This window comes from Rhineura floridana, chromosome 1, assembly GCF_030035675.1.
Source record: "Rhineura floridana isolate rRhiFlo1 chromosome 1, rRhiFlo1.hap2, whole genome shotgun sequence".
Classification (NCBI taxonomy): Eukaryota; Metazoa; Chordata; class Lepidosauria; order Squamata; family Rhineuridae; genus Rhineura; species Rhineura floridana.
Genome location: NC_084480.1, coordinates 287189855 through 287213418, shown reverse-complemented (window position 1 = coordinate 287213418; position 23564 = coordinate 287189855). Strand labels below are relative to the sequence as shown.

At 43.0% G+C, this 23564-nt stretch overlaps 1 protein-coding gene across 3 annotated transcripts in view; it reads left to right on the top strand.

The window, feature by feature from the left end:
* RGS22 (regulator of G protein signaling 22) overlaps positions 1–23564 on the top strand; it is a 157198-nt gene that overhangs the window by 111197 nt on the left and 22437 nt on the right. For all 3 annotated transcript variants that reach the window (XM_061604071.1, XM_061604060.1, XM_061604080.1), the window contains 2 exons: positions 1472–1540; positions 14024–14185. In XM_061604071.1, the coding sequence (XP_061460055.1) occupies positions 1472–1540; positions 14024–14185 (231 nt within the window). The remainder of the gene's footprint in view (positions 1–1471; positions 1541–14023; positions 14186–23564) is intronic.

Here is a 23564-nt window from a genome sequence, read left to right as displayed (position 1 = left end):
AGAAAGAAAAGATAACTTTGTATGCAATTTTTTTCTAATGCATTCCATCTAGAAGGTATTCCTGTTAGCCACTGGATACATAAGAGGCAGCTGAAATTTGGTTCCACATCTGGCAAGCTTCGAAGGGTGTATTGGAGAGTGGGAGGGGATGGATGCAGAGAGCTTGACTTTTGCTATAGAATTTCACCCTTCATACACAGCCCCTCCCTCAGTAGAGCACACAACTGCAATCCAGCCCCACATGGAAGGTAGAAGTTGCTGAGTAGCGCAGAGGAACCCGAGCCTGAAGAAAATGGGCTGGCTTTGCAACACTCCACTGTGTCTGTTTCTCACACAGCTTTCTCCCCATCCTCCCATCTGGGGCTGCCTGTCCTATCAAGAACAGTTCTGATTTCCTTCTTCTGCACCATAGTTAAGCAGGCAGAGGCAATGACTGGCTATCAGCCAGGCTTTTGACTGACTGTATGAAAGAATCATTATTTGTTACATTGCACAATGAGTCTACTGGGTGGGAAAAGCTTTGAGGCTGGTGCCACATCAGAGAGGAAAAACTGGTGAGTCTGCAGAGTCTTCACTTCATTGATTTTTATGGCAGTGGAGCTGGATGTTCACACACTGCCAGAGAGAGGGACAAGCAAAACCTGGTTTTGTTTTTGTTTTCTTTTTTTCTTCAGGATTTCTTTTATATTTGGTTTTTTTGGCTAAGAAAAATAATCACTTTTGGCAAGAGCAGCTGTAGACTTCAGGGTAGCTGTTCTTCATCAGCAGTGGTCCATTCAGCTTAGTATCCTCTCTCTGAAAGTGGCCAGATTCAGATATTTCAGGAAACAAATCCGCGTGGTTTTCCCACATACCTTTTATATTTTAAGGATAGCTGACACACAACGTCCTGGTTTATGTGGGAGTGTGTGCTGTATGTCTGCAAAGTGCACACATGCATATGTGTGAGAGAGATTGTAGGCTGGCTCTGCCCACGTTGGCTTTGGCCACACCTACATTTGTTTTGTCCCCACTCATAACTTGCTTAAGACCCTCCTGAAGACTGGCTACTAGGGAGTGTTGCCCAAAAGCTACACGTTTCCCCATCCATTTTAAGATAAGTTCAAGCAATCTGAGCACCCATGTGTTACACTTTCCTAACTTTGATGGAAACTATAATCTGCTTGCCTAGGGACAGAACAATCAATCTTAATTTTGACAAAACCTGGAATGCATTGCCCATTGGGCTCCTATTGGGAGGAAGGGCGGGATATAAATCAAATAATAAATAAATAAATAAATAGTGTACATAAGGCAATGGTAAACCACCTCTGAATACCTCTTACCATGAAAACCCTATGAATATATATATATAAAAAGATTCATAGGGTCACCATAAGTCATAATTGACTTGAAGGCATATAACAACAAATTATAATCTTATTAAGGTGCACATCAACAATAACTTTGCTGCTCCCCCACCCTCTTTCAGCCTCACCTACGAGATGCAGCAGAAGATATCTTAATTCAGAGACATGAGAAGAAAACGGAAGCATGGAAGGCAAGCTATGTTTCTTATCATTTGCCCTTGGTTGTATTCTGGGTTTATATATTTCTAAGGAAGGACATTTATTAGAGAGTTAAACCCACTGAACTCTCTGGGATTTACTTATGAGTAAGAATGGTTAGTGTTGTGACATAAACCATGTGACCCTCACAAACATTTCAGTCCAAAGACTCATGGTGAGCACATACAGCCATTATTCCATGTTATACAGCCAATAGAGTGGCTGTATACTATAGCCAGCATGGATTTTTCACATTCCACCATGTTAAAATACCCTCCATGCCATCCTGCTGCTTCCCATAAGATCATTTCAAAACAAAATCTTTCAAAACTTACAGTCCTGAACTCAAATGGTTGCTTAACAACCCTCCAGCGTAGCGATACACAAAACACTCAGAGAATTGAGAGTTCAAAGTGTAAAAGAAGAGAAAAAATCCAGACCCTTGTTGGATTTTTTTCTGTCAGAGTTCTCATAATCTGTTGAAATTCATTAAAAATCAGCCATGTTCACAGAGTACCTATAATCCTATTACTGACCTTGCCCCATACTCTGATCTTCATCTTCTGCAGTTTAAAAGTTAGAAAAAGCATGGGTGATTTTTAATTTAATTAAGAAATGTAACATTGGAGCTTATGATACTGGAGGCATGCTCAGAAAGAAGCAACTGTCAGTATTCTAAACAGGGCTGTAGAGTCGGAGTCGGAAGCAATTCTGGGTGGAGTCGGAGTCGGTAGAAATGTACCGACTCCGACTTCAAAGTAAAAACTTTCATAGGAATTTAGGAAAGTTTTCTTGTTCAGAAATTTTAATCAAATAAATATATTTTATGTTCTATCAATCTAGCCTGATGATTCATGTGGTGGTGATGAAATGCCTTGTGCTACCATTTTACTACAGTAATTTTGTTATTACTAGTTAATATACATTTGCCATTTATGAAGGAGTCGGACAGTAGAAAAATAGAGGAGTCAGAGTCGAAGGTTTGGCGTACCGACTCCACAGCCCTGGTTCTAAAGGCAGGACTAACAGCTGTTTGGCTTGGCTAATTAGGGGGTCACACCCACACCAGACATTTTTTTCTACTTTAAACAGTTCTGGCTTCCCCCAAAGAATCCTGGGAAGTGTACTTTACTTTATGAAGGGTGCTGAGACTTGTTAGGAGACTCCTATTCCCCTGCCAGAGCTCCAGTGGCCAGAGTGGTTTAACAGTCAGCCCCTGTTCTGGGGTTGTAGCTCTGTGAGGGGAATGGGGTGTCTCCTAGCAACTCTCAGCACCCTTCACTGACTATACTTCCCAGGACTCTTTGGAGGAAGCCATTACCAGAGCTTGGAAAAGTTACTTTTTTGAACTACTATTCCCATCAGCCCAATCCAATTACTGTCTAAAGTGAAATAAAAGTCTGGTGTGGTTGTGGCCAGGGACAGCTTTGGTTTAAATTTGGATGGGAGACTTCATGTGTCTGCTGTAGAATAAAAAGGTGGGGGAAACCCTTTAAAAAAATGATGCGGTTACCAATATTTTCCTTTTGGAAAAGAAAGGGGCTTTCTTTCTGCTCAGTGCTCACCCACCCAATCTCCTCCCCTCCCTCCTGCTTTCCATGCCCCTCCTCCTTCCAGTCCCTCCCCAGGTCAGTTTCACCTATCCTAAGCATAATTGCATAGCAGTAAATGCCACTGAACGCAATAAGCATGCAAATGACCAAACCTCCCCTCCTCCTCCATTCCCCCCTTTCTAATCCCCTCTCCCTCCTCCCCCTCCCTTCTTCCTCCCCCATTCTAGTCCCTCCTTTGTCTCCCTCCTCCTCTGCTCTCACCTATCCTAAGCATGACTGCATGGAAGTAAATCCCATAGAACTCAATAAGCATGCAAATGATCAGACCTGCCTTTCCCCTCCCTCTCCTCCACCTCTCACCTTCCCCTCCTATCCATCTTCCCTCCTTCCCCTTCTCTCTCCCTCTCCTCCTCCCTTCTTCCTCTTCTCCACCTCTTCCTTCTTCCTCCTCCTCTCCCCATCCTCTGTGGTCAGTTTCACCTATCCTAAGCATGATTGCAGGGGAGTAAATTCCACTGAACTCAATAAACACACAAATGATAAAACCTGCCCTCTTCCTCCCCTCCCCCTCCTGTCTGCTCCCACCGCCCCTCCCCTCTGCCCTTCCTCCTCTCCTCCCTCCTCCCCTCTCCCTGCCTCCTCCTCCCCCATGGTCAGTTTCACCAGTGTGATGTAATGGTTAGAGTGTTGGACTATGACCTGGGAGACCAGGATTTGAATCCCCACACAGCCATGAAGTGCACTGGGTGACCTTGGGCTAGTTACTGCCTCTCAGTCTCAGAGGAAGGCAATGGTAAACCACCTCTGAATACCGCTTACCATGAAAACCCTATTCATAGGGTCGACATAAGTTGGAATCGACTTGAAGGCAGTACATTTACATTTAAGCATGATTACAGGGTAGTAAATCCCACTGAACTCCATAAGCATGCAAATGATCAATCCGTTCTCAGCAAACTTGCACATGATCCCATTTCTTACCTCAAATGGACAATATCTAGTAAAACATACAAAACCAGAAAGGGACTCGTAGGCTTTCCAATTATTAGTGAGCCTAGTTCCTTGTCTCTTCCCATGACTTTCAGAAACAGAATACATAAGCAAATATGGGGAGGTTTGTTTCATTTACACAGGTCTCATAAATGAGGTGTGTTTGATGCAGAATTTTAACTACGTTGCTGGGAAACATCAAGTCTACATTCACATCCCTAGTAGAGACCCATATGCCATATGGAAACTGTGCCAACCAACCACTGATTATAGCTAGTCCAAATGGGCAGACAGCATTAATAACATAGTTTATGTCAAGGATGGTTATGCAAAGCCCTTGCAATTTAGGCTGCAATCCCAACCACGCTGACCTGAGAGTAAGTGCCATTGAATTCAGTAGGACTTACTTCTGAATAGACACAGTTAAGATTGTGCTGCAAAGTACCTCCTTCTGGGTAAAGGCAGTTTCTTGCCTTTTCAATTTGCTCAGAACCAGCAAAGCAGGAAAGCAGTGTCTGGATTAGGGATGGACAAGTCTTTCAGTTTTGGTTTCTAATTTTTTCATTCTTAAATTCATTTCCCTACATTTCCACATCAGTTTGCTGTTTTTATTTAAAAAAATAGAAGTCCTCATGAAAATTAATCAGCAACTTTAGTGCGAATTTCTAATATATACCTTTTTATATGCGATTTTGCCTAATATCTACATATTTGCAAGCAAATTACATAATATAATGCATTTTAGATGTTATTTTCACTATTATAAAATGAAAATATATTAATATAATATTTTCACTAATATGTGCATTTTTGTACACATTATTTGGCTGGAGAACTGCATCACAAAATTCGGGGAAGTGCAAATTTTGAAGGATAGCGAGGTTTGTTTGCATATCGTTTTGGAAAGTGCAAATTAGGTTTGTTGTAACTTCCTGACCAAACTGAATTTCTCCCCCATCCCTAGTCTGGGATCTTCATATTTACAAGCATATTGGCAGAATACAAGATAGTATTACAGGCATTCCGTGGGAGAGTATTTGGCAGCAAAAGGTAGTGCAGGCAATATGAAAAACGGAACGGGGGAGGGGGCGTGAGAAGAAAAAAGGGAGGTGAGGAGGAATGATTGCTATCAGCACCATGCTGAGTGATAAATAAATCCCAGAATCCAAAATTGTCTAATTTATAAGTGTGTGAGTACTCTATTTTATACTCTTATGGCATTTAGATCATAGGGAGGCCACCATGGTATCATTCTTCAAAGTAATCATAGTTGTTGTATTCTAAATTAGTCATCTTGTCTGTAAATTTATTCCTTATGCCTAACCCCTGTTTTCCCACGCTGCTGAGAGTTATGGGCACTTAAATTTCAAGACAACCTAAATTGCAATATATGGTTTGGAACCCATGGAAGGCCAATATATCAAGGGCACAAACAGACAAGAACCAAAACTGCCTCCTACCTCTGTATCTGCAGTCATCATGCAGAAGCTCTGCTTCACACACAAACATACACTGAATATAGTTCCTGTCCAGCCTGAATGCACCTCTGACACTAGTTCCCGGATGGTTGCAATGTTCATGGATGAAGTTCCATGCTTTGTTTTCACTGCTTGGCTTACCAGTCCCTGCCACATGACCACTGCATTTTATAATGTGGTACAGTAGAGAACAAAATGTGGAATAGAACACCGTAAGCCACAAACCGTGAACAAGAGGTTATCGTTTGAACCCCAGTTTCACCATTCCTGAGGCAGCAGTACTCAGGTTAATCCTGTATCTCAAATAGTAATGTATGAAGTATGTAACTTGTTAACTCACCTATTTAGGTGAGCTCAGTAATCATTGCTGAAGCTAAGCAGGACTGAGTCTGATCATGCCTGGGTGGGAAACTACCTGGGTCCCGTATTGTATTTACTTTATGTTGTGCACCGCCCAGAGAGCCTTTGGCTTTGGGTGGTATAAAAATTGAATAAATAAATAAAATAAAAATAAATGCATGTTTTGCCTTGAGTCCCAATGTGGATAAAAAGATAAACAATGCAAGTGGAACCTGCAACAGGACAGCAGAGTGTTCCTAGTCAGCCAGCCATGCCCCCTTGCAGGATACTCAGTTCCAACACATACTGAAGAAATAGCATGTTTTTTAACTTGCCTATCGGTTTTTATGGGTTTTAATTTGGTATGGTTTAAATTTATATACTTGTTTTTAATGTTTTTAATTGTTGTAAACCGCCCAGAGAGCATTTTATAAATGCAATCAATCAATCAATAATACCTCACATATACATCCGTTTTCTTGTAATGCCTCCAACAGGTGGCCAGCATTCTATGGCAACTGAGCATGCTCAGTCTTCTTTCAGCTATTTTCAGATCCCCTGCCCATACAATTTCCACCATAAAGCTTTTCTTTTTTTATTGTTCTTCTGCAAGCCTTAAAGGTTCTTCCAAGCCTGCTGATGCCTCCCTCTTCTTCATGGATGGTTTCATATTGGCTACAGAGGATGCAGCAGCTGGACAACTGAATTCACTATTAGTACATATGATTGACAAATATGCATTTTTTAAGATGTGGAAGTTACATCATTTTCCAGTCTTATCTCTTGAGCAATGATAATCTTTTGCTTCATTCCAATGTGGGAAGCTGGCATCACCATTTAATGTTTTATATACCACCCAAATTACAATGCATTAGAAAGCTCTTGCACACAAAAGAGGACAATTGGGTTCTCTTGAGAACCCCACTACCCTTGCTACTATAACAGGGTTTTTTTCCCCAGACTTCTATGAAATGTAATTGTTCACCATGGCTGTAAGGGTAGGAATTAATGTGGTAAGCTTAATGTACATTTTCTGTACTTTGTATGCAGTAGACTCATTGGGACAAGCTGTTCTCCAGCATCTGGAAGATAATTTATTATTGAGAGTGATTAAATGTAGTCACCAAGAAAGAATCCAAAGTATGTAGCAAAGTGGGCAGGATTAGTCATATCTCACAGTATCTGTTTCATTTAGAACTGCATTCTAATGCAAAGATCATATCAATTGTTAAACATCTTAAAGCACTGTAACATGACATCTCAGGAGGGGTTTTGTCTTTCTTTTTTATTTTTTCTTTCTCAAAGAGCAGCAAACTCTTTATACCGCATGTTGTATACATTTACGCAACTGGTGGGGAACCTTTTATTTTTGTCTGGGCTCCATATTGCCAGTGCCAGGAGCCAGTGAAGATATGAGCATAATTTGCTAGATCGAAAACAGAGAGGTATCTCTCGGCAGGGTCAGGTATAGGAATATTGGGGAATACAGGCAAAGGCAAGCACTGAAGGCAAGACTGGGAAGTACTTCATGACAAACAGCAAGGGTCAAGTGGATTTTTTGCAGGACATCATGCAAGAAGAGCAAAAGGTCCAAAAAGGACCCAGGCAAGGCAAATTCAAGCAAGCAGAGCTTGGTTTCTAGATATTGTTGGACTTCAGCCCCCATCAGCCCCTGCTAGATGGTCAATGATTAGGGATGATGGGAGTCGTAGTCCAGCAGGTCTCCCACTCCTAGTAAAAGGCAAAGTCACTGTATTCTGAGCAAAAACCAATTTACAAACAGTAGCAATTTCTGCTTCCTCTTGCAGGAGCTGACATGGCTGACCTGAGCAGTAGCTTCTTAGTCAGTGGACTACATCCAAAAATGCATATGTACTTTCTCCTACACACACATGCACACTCACATTCTCTCTCTCTCTCTCTCTCTCACACACACACACACACACACACACACACACACACACACACACTCTGTGACCTAATACAGTAGGGCCCCGCTTATACGGCGGCTTAGGGACCAGGCCCCCGCCGTAAAACAGAAATCGCCGTAAAGCGGAACCCATTGACTATAATGGGTTGCGATGCGCAAAAATGACGCAAAATGCCGCAAAAGCGCAAAATCAGCTTTAAAACGGGGAATTTCCCCTAATTGAAAGCCACCGCATCAGCGGAACGCCGGAAAACAGAACGCCGCAAAGCGGCGCCCTACTGTATGCACAGTCCAGGATTGTCACCTCTTTTGGTTCTGGGTGGACTGGTGTATCTTTAACAATGGCATGACATGTAGAAACTGAATAGATTAAAGAGTGGTGTGGCAGGTAGAAATTCAGCAAGCTTTTCTTGGGGCTTATGTGGGGAAAAGTTCACCTGTTGATTTTCTAGGTACTTGCAGTTGTTAAAGGGAACAGCTGCAGCACTAGGGGACTGAAGAAGACCTGCCCTGGGAGTGAGTATCTGAGCTTCTGGGTGCTTGCTGCTCGCTCCTTTGGGTTGCTGTCCCTCGAGACAGCTGAAGTCCCTGGTAAGTGCTGCAAGGACTGTTTCTTGCTGAAGAGAGAGGCTGCAGTTAACCTTGCAGCCTCTTGCATCATCTGCTGGTTGGGTCAGGAGGCATAAAAGCCCAGCTGCCCTTGGGCGGCAGGTCTGCCACTAAAGGGGTGACACCAAAGCAGGGTACCCCTTGGAGAATCCCTTAGGGAGTCCTGAGGGCGAGGGTGCTACCCCCTTCTATTACTTTTTTAAAAAATTGTTTTACTATTTTTCTGTTAAACCAATCTCGAGGAAATTGGTGGTGGGGAGGGCGTGTGGTGCATGTGTAGTTCCTGCACAGGGTGAGATTTTGTGCAATGAACTGAATGATAGGAGAAAGTCACCAGATGCCTTCAGAGTGAGAGTCTGTAACTGGCAGAAGGCTGGACCTCCCTGGGTATGAGACAGGAGGGGGAGTAGATGGGCCCTGTGTAAAAAGGTTTGAACGGGTATGACTGTTCCCAATTCTTGCAGAGGCCTACTGGGATAATTGGCTCAGGTAGATTTTGTTGATGGGCTCTTGTTAGGTCCATATCAGGTGTTTAGGAGGAGTCTTAGTAAGGAGGGACATGGGTGATGCCACCCCATTTTCAGTGATCATGGGTAGAGGGAAGTAGAGCCATGGGGAGGTGGTGAATTACCATAGAAGAAGAGGAAGGCACTATCAACGTCTTGTTCCTTGCTGCCGCTCCTCTCATGGATGGGTTCCTCGTTGCTCATCTGCTGTGCCCACTGGCCTGTATGTGTTGTTTAATGCCAGATCGGTGCACACCACTCTCATCCATTATTTGATTGTGGATGAAGGTTCCAATTTGGTGTGTATTACCGAGACCTGGGTGGGTGAGCTGGGAGGAGTTGATCTGACCCAGCTTTGCCCACCTGGATACTCGCTGCAGCACCAGCACAGGCTGCAGGGACAGGAGGGAGGAGTTGCTGTGGTCTACAGAACTTCCATCTCTGTCACCAGGAAACCACTCTGTCTTGGCTCTGGCTGTGAGGGCCTGCACCTTGTGTTGGGCCGAGGAGACAGCAAACTAGGGGTACTGCTGGTGTACTGTCCATCCTGCTGCCCGGCAGCTTCTCTGACCAAGCTGGCGGAGGCCGTCTTGGCTGTGGTTTTGGAGGAGCCCAGAACGATATTACTGGGTGATTTCAATGTCCATGCTGAGGCTGCCTCTAGTGTTCTGGCTCGGGACTTCATGGCCTCTATGATGACTATGGGGCTGTCTCAAGTTGTCATTGGCCCGATACATAGGGCAGGGCACACCCTCGACTTTGTTTTTTCTCTAGATGGAGGAAGGGGTGGTCTGGAGATACGGGGGTGGATGTCACCCCATTGCCATGGTCAGACCACTTCCTGGTGAAGTTTAGACATATGGCTCTGATCCTTGCCTGCAGGGGTGGTGGACAGATTAAGATGGTCCACCCCTGGAGACTAATGGAATCCACAGGTTTCCTGAATGCCCTGGGGGAGTTCCCAGTAGATAGAGCAGGTGACCCTGTTGAAGCCCTTGTCATGCTGTGGAACAGTGAGGTGCATCAGGCTCTCGACATGGTTGCCCCCAAGCGCCGTCTCCAGCATTGTGGAGCCCGGTTTGCACCTTGGTACACCAGTGAGCTACGGGCAATGAAACAGGCTGGACGACAGCTAGAGTGCAGGTGGCAAAAGATGTGCTGTGAGGCTGACCAGGCACGAGTAAAGTATCATAACCGTGCCTATTGTGTGGCTGTGAGGGCGGCGAAGAATGCCCACTTCTCTGCCTCCATCGCATCTCCAAGTAGCCGTCCAGTGGAGCTTTTCTGTATTGTCAGGGGTCTGTTGACACCAACTCCAGGAAATGGAGTTTTAGACCCTTTGGAGGCCCACTGTGAATTGTTTGCAAGGCACTTTGAGGGTAAAGTTGCTCGCCTCTGTAGGAGTCTTGATGTCCCATCCACATCTACTGCAGTCCCCAAAGAGGTGTCCAGTGCAAAGTCTGCTGCAACTTCTTGGAAACAGTTTCAGTTGATGCGGCCTGATGATGTGGACAAAGTGCTTGTGTTGATGCAGCCAGCAACGTGTCTTCTCGACCCTTGCCTTTCTTGGCTTATTGAAGCTTGCCGAGGGGGGTTGACCGAGTGGATCCAGGGTGTGGTCAATGCATCATTTTGGGAGGGAGTGGTTCCAGCCTCCTTGAAAGAGACGGTGATCCGATCACTCTTGAAAAAGCCCACCCTGGACCCATCGGTTTGTGACAACTACCGACCAGTCACAAATACCCCCTTTTTAGGGAAGGTGATTGAGAGGGTTGTGGTGCAGCAATTGCAGGTGCTCTTGGATGATACAGATTATCTTGATCCATCCCAGTCTGGGTTCAGGCCTGGTTATGGGACTGAATCGGCCTTGGTCACCCTCATGGATGACCTTTATTGGGAGAAGGACAGGGGGAGTGTGATCCTGTTGTTCTTACTTGATCTCTTAGCTGCTTTTGATACCATTGACCATGGTATCCTTCTGGGCCCATTTGGTGAGATGGGTATTGGAGGCACTGTTTTACAGTGGTTCCGATCCTATCTCCAAGGTCGTTCTCAGAGAATGGCATTTGGTGACTGTCTTTTGGCCCCCTGCATTTGTGCTGTGGGGTGCCGCAGGGTACCATCTCGTCCCCCATGCTGTTTAACATCTATATGAAGCCCTTGGAAGTGGTCATTGGGAGATTTGGGTGATGTGTCAGCAGTATGCTGATGATACCCAGCTCTCTTTCTCTGTAACATCTGAATCGGGAGAGGCCATGCAAGTCCTTGACCGCTGCCTGGACTTGGTGGTGGGCTGGATGAGGGCCGATAAACTGAGTCTGAATCCTAGCAAGATGGAGGAACTGTGGGTTGGTGATTCCTGAGTTCGGATAATTAGTCAGTTGCCTGCTTTGGATGGGGTCGTACTCCTTCTGAAAGAGCTGTTTCGTAGTCTGGGGGTGCTCCTGGATCCATCTTTGTTACTAGAGGCCCAGGTGACCTCAGTGGCTAGGAGTGCCTTTTACCAGCTTTGGATGGTAAGATAACTATGGCTGTTTCTGGACCAGGATAGTCTGACCACTGTTGTCCATGCACTGGCAATCTCCAGGCTGGATTACTGTAATGCGCTCTATGTGGGGCTGCCCTTGAGGTTGGTCCGGAAATTGCAGATGGTGCAAAATGCGGCGGCAAGACTGCTCACTGGGGCAGGGTATCGCCAACATGTAACCCGCTGCTGAAAGAATTGCACTGGCTGCCCATTTGCTACCGGGCCAAGTTCAAGGTTCTAGTTTTGGTGTACAAAGCCCTATACAGCTTGGGACCAGGATACCTGAAAGACCGTCTTATCTCTTATATACCCAGTCGATCACTGCGCTCTGCAGGTGAGGGCCTTCTGCAGATACCATCTTATCAGGAGGTCCGTTCCGCACAACATAGGAAACAGACCTTTAGTGTGGCGGCACCTACCCTGTGGAATTCCCTCCCCTTAAATATTAGACAGGCACCATCTCTGCTATCTTTTTGGTGCCTATTGAAGACTTTCCTCTTTCAACAAGCCTTTTAAGTTGAGACCTATCCCAGTTTGCATCTGTGTTGGAATTGCTTTTTAATATGTTATTAAACTTTATTTTTAAAAATGTTTTTAATCTTAGAAGATGTTTTCATAGCTTTTTTTAAATAACATTTTTGAAGATTTTTTGAATGTGTTTTAAAGTTTGTTTTTATGATGTTTTAATGTTTTTAGTGCTTTTGTTTGCCGCCCTGGGCTCCTGCTGGGAGGAAGGGCAGGATATAAATCAACTAATAATAATAATAATAATAATAATAATAATAAAGGCACAATAGTTCTGTTGGAACAATAAGGTGGCAATCTTAAAAGGCAAAACACACACACACACTCAAACACATGCATATACATGCATTCCCTTTTTTCACACCCAGGGTGCCTCTTTACCCAAGCCTTTGGTTGAGTGTATGTCTTCCCTACTTATTGCTGTGGATTGCTATTCTGGCTGCTCTTTTGTTGTTTTGATGTTGCTTGTGTTTGCGTTTTTATTTTATTTTAATGTACATTATACTTATTTTAATTGTGATTTTTTAAACCTGCCATGGCACTATTTGGTAAAGGGCAATCTATAAGTACAATTTTAATTAATTAATTAATTACAGTGGGATACAAAATAAAATACAGTATTAGATCATATAAGAATAAAGCACACGAACAGCAAGAGAAGTTCAAACTGCTGATTTTCATGAAACGAGAACTAGACACAAAACATCTGCCTAAAAAGAACAGTTTTTAAGGACCAAACTCCTGCATTTGTTATACTGCAGTGGGAGGGCTTGTTGCAGAAAAGCTTGTCCAGCAGTGACCAAGCACCAGCCTAAGAGAGATGGCAAGACCAACAAAAAGGTCTCAATGCCAGATCTTAAAAAGTTGGAAGATATATATGGAGAGTGTGTACTTAAAGCTGCAGTGGTGATCCATTGCAACTCCTCCATCATCTCTGCTGCTTACTTCATTTGCTGCTACTGAGTTCCCAAGTGCTGGGCTCAGACAGGTATATTAAAAAGATGGGTAGATCTTGTGGGAGATTAGAAGAGCCTGGAAATGAGGAGAAATGCCTTCTATTCCCAGCAGTTGTTTCCTGTCTTATAAAAGCTGATGCTGTTGGAGGGCAAAGGAAATTGTGAATGGGTAGTCTGTGTTTGTGAGAGTCCCACTTTCAAACTTATTTTATTGATGTATTTATTTAACTGAATTTGTATTTATTGTATGTAAAACCTCTAAATGGTATACAAGTTGCTGTGATATCTGCACTGCAAACTGCAGTTAGTGGTGATGAGTCACCTAAAGGTGATTCATTGGACTATGGGGAAGGGGGGTTAGATTCTGCAGTCATTTTTGCCTTTTTTAAAATCCCCAGATATTTTCTTTTTTATCTTTCTCCTTGTTCACACCTGCTTTGCACGCTCCCATTTTCTCAGTGTGAAGATCCCCTAAATGTTTTGATGACATTGAATCACATTTTACTATTGGTAAAGCTTCACTCCAGAAACAACAAACGTTCAGCTTCCGTTGGCAATTGTGGCAATGGAGTTCAAAGCGACTTTTGTTAGGAAGATAGCTGTCAAGGGGGAGTTTTAGATTTGTAAGATGTTGGGTTTGCCTGCTTCTTGCAAACTCTTGTTTGTTTCTACAAGATCTCAAACTGAGCTTCTTCCCCTTCTATTTCTGACTGCTTCCAGCCCCTCTGAAAAAGAAGTTTGTTGCCATAATCAACAGCGATGGCTGTTTCCATACTTACAATGGAGTCATATGTTCTAAATCACTGTTAGTCATTTCCTTTTCCCCTTTGTCCCTTCCAAATAAATGTTGCCCAAATCAAATGAAAGAATGGGAGGAAGAAAATGGGTGCCAAGTTCTATTGTGTCCATGTAATAAACTACTGAAAGCTGGGGTCAGTGCAAAGAAAAGCATCAGGCAGTTCACCCTAACTAATGCTTGTGGTATTGCTTTGTGAAATGGAGTTTACTCAGTGTGCTTTCTCTCTCTCTCTCTCTCTCTCTCTCTCCACCTTCCTTTTGACAGCTTTTGGACAATAAGTGGGTTTCTTCATCTAGGGAAATAATTACTTTCCGCAAAGCCTTGTTGAATCCAATCACAGCCTATCAGTTTCAACGCTATGTGTCTCTGAAAGGAGATTTACTGGAGAATGGAGTGATCTTCTGGCAGGAGGTGCAGAAATATAAGGTACAGGACTATCAAGGAATGGAAATAACACACTTTCTCACAAACTGTGGCATTTACATCTGCTATAGTATTCCTTTGGGCCAGGGGAAAGCTGGGGATGAGCCCTTGACTTCTTGAGGGTTGTTAGAGTAGATGGCTCCCCAGACCAGGTGGACAAGATAGTTAAGGAGCCTCTGCTTCAGACCTGGATATTAGAAAACATTTATCATTTATCATTTTGAGGTTGCCAGATTCAGTATGGGACAGGCTAGTGTGGCTTTAGCCCATGTGTTGTGTTGATGTTTACAGGGCTGGACAGTCTTGGCGTTATATGGATAAATTGTTACTTGTTTTATTATTTTGTTATAGATTTTGTTTGTTTTATATCTGTTATAAGTTGCCTTGAGTGTTTTTTTAAATGGTGTCTAACATATATTATTATTATTATTATTATTATTATTATTATTAGTAGTAGTAGTAGTAGTAGTAGTAGTAGTAGTAGTAGTAGTAGTAGTAGTAGTAGTAGTAGTATGTATCCTAACAGATAGAAAAATTTGACAAGGTACAGGAGTCCTGTTCTATATTCTCCCCTGTGCTGACATGTTTAGGAGATCAGGGACATGCCATGTGCTCCAACCTCTTCCACCTTCACATGTGAATTCCTCTCTCTCCATGGTTTGCTTTAGCTTTGGTATAACATTTCAGTTGCATCGGCACTAATCACAATAAACACTAAGCAGGAGTGCCCTAATAATCAGAATCTGAAACCCATTTCAGGCCCTGGTTTCATATTCTAATTATGACAGCAATCTTGGCTAGAGAGTTAACCAAGGTTAGAGCCAAAGATCTAACTCTATGCTATGGATAAAGCAAAGTATGGAAGGGAAGGGGAAATTCACAAGGGAGCAGAAGCATGCAAAACCTATAAGATACTCCTGATCTTATAAGACTTTTGTTCCAATTGATATTTCCTTATAATGCAGATAGTAGGTGTGGGGCCCTAATCCAGATTAAGAGAGAGAGGGTTAAAACTCACGCCTCTTGTACCTACCCTGATTGGGGGTCCTGCACTGCTACCTGCTTTTAAAAATAATTAAGGAAATGGCTAATTATATGATGGTGATATGTCTGGTTTGGCCCTAAGTTTTAAAGTGAGGAAGAGATGTAAGCAGAGCATCACCAAACCCGCTGATTTGGAATTGTAATTGAGCTCATACAGAAATGCTGTTCTGTCCCCTGCTGTCTGCTGTCTTCACAATCCCACTGACCTAGCTAATTTGATTATGAAGTGTATGTGGCAACTTATATTCTCTGCCACCTGCAGAATAGCCCTGTAACATACACGTGCATGCGCACAGGCACGCACGCGCGCGCGCACACACACACACACACACACACACACACATGTTATTGTATTAGGGCTGCCATTGCTGACAGTCAGGAGCTGCTGATCAGTAACTTAAACCAGGAATCCATGGCTTTCTCTGTGCAGAAAAGTCCTATATGGTGAACTGCCACCAGGTCAACAGGTTGGACCATCTTCCTAGGAATTAGAGTAAGATTCCTGGGTGCTACAATGACTCCATCCACCCAGTCTAGCCATTGGTTCTCCTCATCAGCAAGGGCTAGAAAATAATAATTAATAATCAATTGTCATAGCAAAATAAGAACATAAGAAGAGCCTGCTGGATCAGGCCAGTGGCCCATCTAGTCCAGCATCCTGTTCTCACAGTGGCCAACTAGGTGCCTGGGGGAAGCCCGCAAGCAGGACCTGAGTGAAAGAACACTCTCCCCCCCTGAGGCTCCAGCAACTGGTTTTCAGAAGCATGCTGCCTCTGACTAGGGTGGCAGAGCACAGCCATCACGGCTAGTAGCCATTGATAGCCCTGTCCTCCATGAATTTGTCTAATCTTCTTTTAAAGCCATCCAAGCTGGTGGCCATTACTGCATCTTGTGGGAGCAAATTCCATAGTTTAACTATGCGCTGAGTAAAGAAGTACTTCCTTTTGTCTGTCCTGAATCTTCCAACATTCAGCTTCTTTGAATGTCCACGAGTTCTAGTATTATGAGAGAGGGAGAAGAACTTTTCTCTATCCACTTTCTCAATGCCATGCATAATTTTATACACTTCTATCATGTCTCCTCTGACCCGCCTTTTCTCTAAACTAAAAAGCCCCAAATGCTGCAACCTTTCCTCGTAAGGGAGTCGCTCCATCCCCTTGATCATTCTGGTTGCCCTCTTCTGAACCTTTTCCAACTCTAGAATATCCTTTTTGAGATGAGGCGACCAGAACTGTACATAGTATTCCAAATGCGGCCGCACCGTAGATTTATACAACGGCATGATGATATCGGCTGTTTTATTTTCAATACCTTTCCTAATTATCCCTAGCATGGAATTTGCCTTTTTCACAGCTGCCGCATACTGGGTCGACATTTTCATCGTGCTGTCCACTACAACCCCGAGGTTTCTCTCCTGGTCGTTCAGACCCCATGAGCGTATATGTGAAATTCAGATTTTTTGCTCCAATATGGATACTTTTACACTTGTTTATATTGAATTGCATTTGCCATTTTTCTGCCCATTCACTCATGTTTGGAGAGGTCTTTTTGGAGCTCTTCGCAATCCCTTTTTGTTTTAACAACCCTGAACAATTTAGTGTCGTCAGCAAACTTGGCCACTTCACTGCTCACTCCTAATTCTAGGTCATTAATGAACAAGTTGAAAAGTATAGGTCCCAATACTGATCCTTGAGGGACTCCACTTTCTACAGCCCTCCATTGGGAGAACTGTCCGTTTATTCCTACTCTCTGCTTTCTGCTTCTTAACCAATTCCTTATCCACAAGAGGACCTCTCCTCTTATTCCATGACTGCTAAGCTTCCTCAGAAGTCTTTGGTGAGGTACCTTGTCAAACGCTTTTTGAAAGTCTAAGTACACTATGTCCATTGGATCACCTCTATCTATATGCTTGTTGACACTCTCAAAGAATTCTAATAGGTTACTGAGACAGGACTTTCCCTTGCAGAAGCCATGCTGGCTCTGCTTCAGCAAGGCTTGTTCTTCTATGTGCTTAGTTAATCTAGCTTTAATAATACTTTCTACCAGTTTTCCAGGAAGAGGAGTTAAGCTAACTGGCCTGTAATTTCCGGGATCCCCCCTCGATCCCTTTTTGAATATTGGCGTTACATTTACCACTTTCCAGTCCTCAGGCACGGAGGAGGACCCGAGGGACAAGTTACATATTTTAGTTAGCAGATCAGCAATTTCACATTTGAGTTCTTTGAGAACTCTTGGGTGGATGCCATCCGGGCCCAGTGATTTGTCAGTTTTTATATTGTCCATTAAGCCTAGAACTTCCTCTCTCGTTACCACTATTTGTCTCAGTTCCTCAGAATCCCTTCCTGCAAATGTTAGTTCAGGTTCAGGGATCTGCCCTATGTCTTCCACTGTGAAGACAGATGCAAAGAATTCATTTAGCTTCTCTGCAATCTCCTTATTGTTCTTTAGTACACCTTTGACTCCCTTGTCATCCCAGGGTCCAATCGCCTCCCTAGATGGTCTCCTGCTTTGAATGTATTTATAGAATTTTTTGTTGTTGGTTTTTATGTTCTTAGCAATGTGCTCCTCAAATTCTTTTTTAGCATCCCTTATTGTCTTCTTGCATTTCTTTTGCCTGAGTTTGTGTTCTTTTTTATTTTCTTCATTCGGACAAGACTTCCATTTTCTGAAGGAAGACTTTTTGCCTCTAAGAGCTTCCTTCTCTGTTCAGAGCTTCTCTGTTCAGGGTGGGACATTTCATAAGCACTGTTAGGGATTCCCCGGTTCCTCAGCCTCACTGCTCATAGAAACAGGCCTCCTTAACTTTTCACTGCCACCAATACTAATATACAAGGAATACTTGTTAAACCCTCCTAGTAGTGTGTATGGAAGGCTGTAGGGATGAGAGAACACCACTTCTGAGAGACAGTATAAATCTTGAACTATATTGTAGGTTTATTAAAGGGATATTACTTACAAAAGGGAACAGGGTTACTTATTTTGTGACTTTATAGGTGTTTGCTGACAAGTACTAAAGTCTCGGAATGGTCAAAGCTGAGACATCAGACTAAGATACATCCAAACTCAGAGGAAGGCAATGGTAAACCACCTCTGAATACCTCTTACCACAAAACCCCTATGAACAGAGTATCCAAAATGCAACACAAGATAGTGCTGGAAGATGAGACCCCCAGGTCAGAAGGCACTCACTGAGCTACTGGGAAAGAACAAAGGACAAGGACAAGTAGCGCTGTGACTAATGATGCAGCTGGGCCAAAGCCGAAAGAAAGCCCAGAGGTTAATGCGCACAGATGCAAAAGGAGAGTCCAGAGTTGTACGACGCACAGAATAGGGACATGGAATGTAAGAAGCATGAACCAAGGAAAAATAGAAATTGTCAAGCAAGAAATTGGACGTATCAACATTACAATACTTGACTTGAGTGAATGAAAATTGACAGGAATGGGACATATTCAATCAGGCAACTACAAAATATTTTATGCAGGAAACAAGAAATTAAGAAGAAACAGGGTTGCTTTAATAATGAGAAGTGATGTAGCAAAAACAATTAAGAGCTATAACGCAAGGTCTGAATGAGTGATATCAATGAGATTAAATGGGAAACCTATTAACATAACCATCATCCAAGTCTACGCTCCAATGGCAAATGCAGAAGAGGAGGAATTGGAGGGATTTTACGGAGAAGTACAGGAAGAAATTGGTCACACACCAAAACAAGATGTGCTGATAATCATGGGGGACTGGAATGCAAAGTAGGGAACAGAGAATTATGGGGAAATGGGGAATTGTGGGGAAATGGGGCTAAGGAGATAGAAATGAAGCAGGAGAAAGACACATCGAATTCTGTGAAGCCAATAATTTGTTTCTCACAAACACATTTTTTGAGCAACAGAAAAGATGACTGTACACATGGACATCACCAAATGGTCAATATAGGAATCAAATTGATTATATAATTGGTAACAGAAGATGGAGAAGTTCCATACTTTCTGTGAAAACAAGAGCAGGAGCAGATTGTGGTACAGATCATGAACTGGTCATATCGAAAATCAGAGTAAAGCTAAAGAAGAACAACAAAGCAATCATAATGCCAAAATATAATTTAAATAACATCCCAGAAGTATATAAAGATCAAATAAGGAACAGATTTGAGGCTTCAAACTTAGTTGACAGAGAGCCAGAAGAACTATGGGGTGAAGTCAGAGATATTATCAGGGAAGAATGCAAAAAAAAATACCTCTAGTTAAAAAGAAAGATGTCAATGGATGACTGAAGAAACTCTTAAAATGGTTAAAGAGAGAAGGAAAGCAAAAGCAAAAGGAGATAGAAACACGGTCAGAACCCTAAATGCAACAATACAGCGACTTGTACGTAGGGACAAAGAGAACGATTACAATGGTTATTGTATAGAAATAGGACAACAAAAAGGGTAGAACAAGAGTCCTATTCCAAAGATTAGAGAAATTAAATGGAAATTTAAACCAAGGGTAGGGATGTTGATCAACAGGGGGACACGCTGACTGACCAAGATGAAATAAAAGGAAGATGGAAGCAATACACTGAAGAACTCTACAAAAGAGATGCAAGGATGACAGATTCGTTCATGAAGGAACCATATGATGAAGAACCAGAACTTTTAGAATGTGAGGTGAAAGCTGCTCTTAAAATACTTGGAAGAAACAAATCACCAGGAACAGATGGCATACCAATAGATGCTACAAGCTTCTGAGACTGAATCTGTCCAAATTTTGACAAAAAATTGTCAACAAATATGGAAAACTAAACAATGGCCCACAGACTGGAAGCATTCCATATACATCCCTATTCCAAAGAAAGGAGATCCCAGGGAATGCAGTAATTATTGAACTATTGCCTTAATATCCCATGCAAGTAAAGTAATGCTCAAGATTCTACAACAAAGGCCGTTACCATATATGGAGCGAGAAATGCCAGACGTCCAAGCTAGATTTAGAAAGGAAAGAGGCACCAGAGATCATATCGCAAACATACATTGAATAATGGAACAAACCAAGGAATTTCAGAAGGAAATCACCCTGTGCTTTATAGATTACAGCAAAGCCTCTGACTGCGTAGATCATGAAAAACTATGGAATGCTTTAAAAGAAATGGGGGTGCCACAGCATCTGATTGTCCTGATGCGCAACCTATACTCTGGACAAGAGGCTACTGTAAGGACACAATATGGAGAAAACTATTGGTTCCCCATCGGAAAGGGTGTGAGACAGGGGTGTATTTTATCACCCTACCTGTTTAATCTATATGCAGAACATATCATACAGAAAGCAGGATTGGACCAAGAAGAAGGAGGTGTGAAAATTGGAGGGAGAAATATCAATAATTTAAGATATGCAGATGATACCATACTCTTAGCAGAAACCAGTAATGATTTGAAAAGAATGCTGATGAAAGTTAAAGAGGAAAGCACAAAAGCAGGACTACAGCTGAACGTCAAGAAGACTAAAGTAGTGACAACAGAAGATTTATGTACCTTTAAAGTTGACAATGAGGACATTGAACTTGTCAAGGATTATTAATATCTTGGCACAATCATTAACCAAAATGGAGACAATAGTCAAGAAAAGGCTAGGGGTGGGGAGGGCGGCTATGGGAGAGCTAGAAAAAGTTCTCAAATGCAAAGATGTATCACTGAACACTATATTCAGGATCATTCCGACCATGGTATTCCCGATCTCTGCGTATGGATGTGAAAGTTGGACAGTGAAAAAAACAGATAAGAGAAAAATCAACTCATTTGAAATGCGGTGTTGGATGAGAGCTTTGCGCATACCATGGACTGTGAAAAAGACAAATAATTGGAGATGGATTGATTCCATAAAAGAACCTACAGACCTGAACTTACAAGATCTGAACAGGGTGGTTCACGAAAGATGCTATTGGAGGTCGCTGATTCATAGGGTCGCCATAAGTCGTAATCAACTTGAAGGCACATAACAACAACAACTACCACCACCAACTAAAGTCTCCAGAAACACTGTTGATGACACCAGCCCCCAAGTGGCTCTCTCCACAGGCCAATTTCCCTAAACCTCTACCCAGGCCAATTGCTTCCACAGCCCAGTCCAGCTACTGGGACCACTCTTTCTCTGTGCCCCAAAGCTCCTCTGATTGTGCTCCTGCCTGTGGGACAGTTTAGCCAGTGTTATACCTCTACTTGTGTCACTTCCCTCTAGCAAGACCTTTCTTCAGGGCAGCCCCTCAAACTCACTCGGTCACACTGGCTCCGTTCTGATCTTCACCAGACCACTGTTAATGACACCCTGGGTAATGACATATAGGCCTCAGTCCTTCCCTCAGCTATTTTCACCAACCAGCTCCTCACCCTAACTCTCACCAACTACAGCTCTCACCGACACCAACTGCTATTTCTAACTGCTAACTGTCAGAACTCCCTACTGCCTGGAACCTTCAGTCAATCGGAAAGAATTTACCTGATCAGGCGCCATCTAGTCTTAAAGTGATTGTATCTCTCTCAGAACCTGTCACCAAGCAACCACTGCCAAGCGGGCTTGCAACAATGTACTAAAACAAGCCCTCATGGCAGTCACGGAGGTCATATAATACTTTCTAAAAAACAAACACACACATATATAGCCTTTCTCCACAAGCACCAACTGTCCTTGCTGGTTCTGGCTTCCAAGGGCTATTTGGCTACGGCTCCCAGCTTATTCTCTGGCTTTGACTCCTAGCTCAGCTCATAGTTCCTGGTTCCTAATTGAAGGCTGTTTACAGCTCAGTTCTGATGTGGCCATACACAGGAACACAGGAAGTTGCCTTACACTGAGTCAGACCATTGACTATCATACCGTGTCAGACTGTTGGTCCATCTAGCTCAGTATTGGCTGCATTGACTGGCAGGGGTTCTCTAGCGTTTTAGGCAGCGGTCTCTCCCACCTTTACCTGGCAATGCCGGAGATTGAACCTGGGACTTTCTGGTTGCAAGGCAGATGCTCTACCACTGAGTTTCCCATAGCAGAATCTCAGTGCAGTTTTGTCCTGCTTGTATTTTCTGCTTATACTCTCTCCTCCACGTCATAGTAAGAGAGCTCCCGTGTTTCTTGCTAACATAGTCATTCATTTTTACTTGAGCTGGCAGGCTTGCTGAATTTGAGGAGGCCTAATTCAGCTTGCAGTGACTGATGGGCTAGTGACCATTGCTTTATCTCTGCTGAGAATGTCACTGCAATCCACTGTGGAGCTTTATTCTTTTTCTGCCACAAATATTGTTCCTCCAGCAGAGCTGACTCTGAATAAGTATGTGCCTGATAGACTACAGGGCCTGAAGCTTATTTTCACATTTTGTGCACAAAAATTGCCTCACGTTGTTTGCATAAGACTCACACAACTATATCAAAGATGTTGAATTCTTCTGTGATGACTACCGTGTGGTTCTTAATGAGAGACATCCAGCTGTAGGGAACAAGGAGCCCTTGTGTGGCTGACCGCAAATATTCAACACTAAGAGATGATGCACTCTTAAAATCAATTTATAGGCTCATCGTGGAATTATAAGATTTGAAAACTTATTAAATATGAGGGTTTTACTCTGTTTTCAGGACCCATCTTACCATTAACTGAACGCATCTATATATGAGCCTCTTCTAAGCATTTGAAGTAGACAAGTGGGACCTGCAACAAAATATTGCAGTGTGGACTGCTTTTGTTCAGTGTTCTAGCCAGCCAAGCATACCCTTCTCTGTGAAGGCAAATTGTGTGTGTGCATGGACTTTGGCAAACATTGGGACTATACCAAGCCTGCTGATACCTCCCTCTTGTGTGTGGAGGTGCTGTTTTGTATTAGTGTATAGGATATACACTTCAATGTTGGGAAATGCTATGCCCATGCAATGCGATTGGACGCATGCAGTATTTTCCAGCACAGAACTGAAAGTTGTGTGAAGGTCCATGCTTGTGCAGAAGATCATTGCATGTGCTATAGAGACATTGGATCAGGGCAGGTGAGTATTCAGACAGCTGGATAGTCTTGGCAGAGTTGGTGAAAAATCCACCTGTTGCCACATGTTGTGGCTATGAGTATTATCTACCAACAAATTACCTTACTTTACCACTTAGCGCCTTCAGTGGTTATGTGGATGCTTGGAACAATAGTAAGGCACGAAAGGAGTCAGTGGCATAGCTGTGCTGTATATTTGGACAAGCCTTAAAAGGTCTTCAGAGCATACAAACCTTTTCCCCCTCAACTATTATTACAGGGACTGTAATAATATGGTAAGGAAAAATATCTTTCTTTTTAAAAGTAGATTTTATTAGATTACTTTAAGGAGCACCGTCCCACACC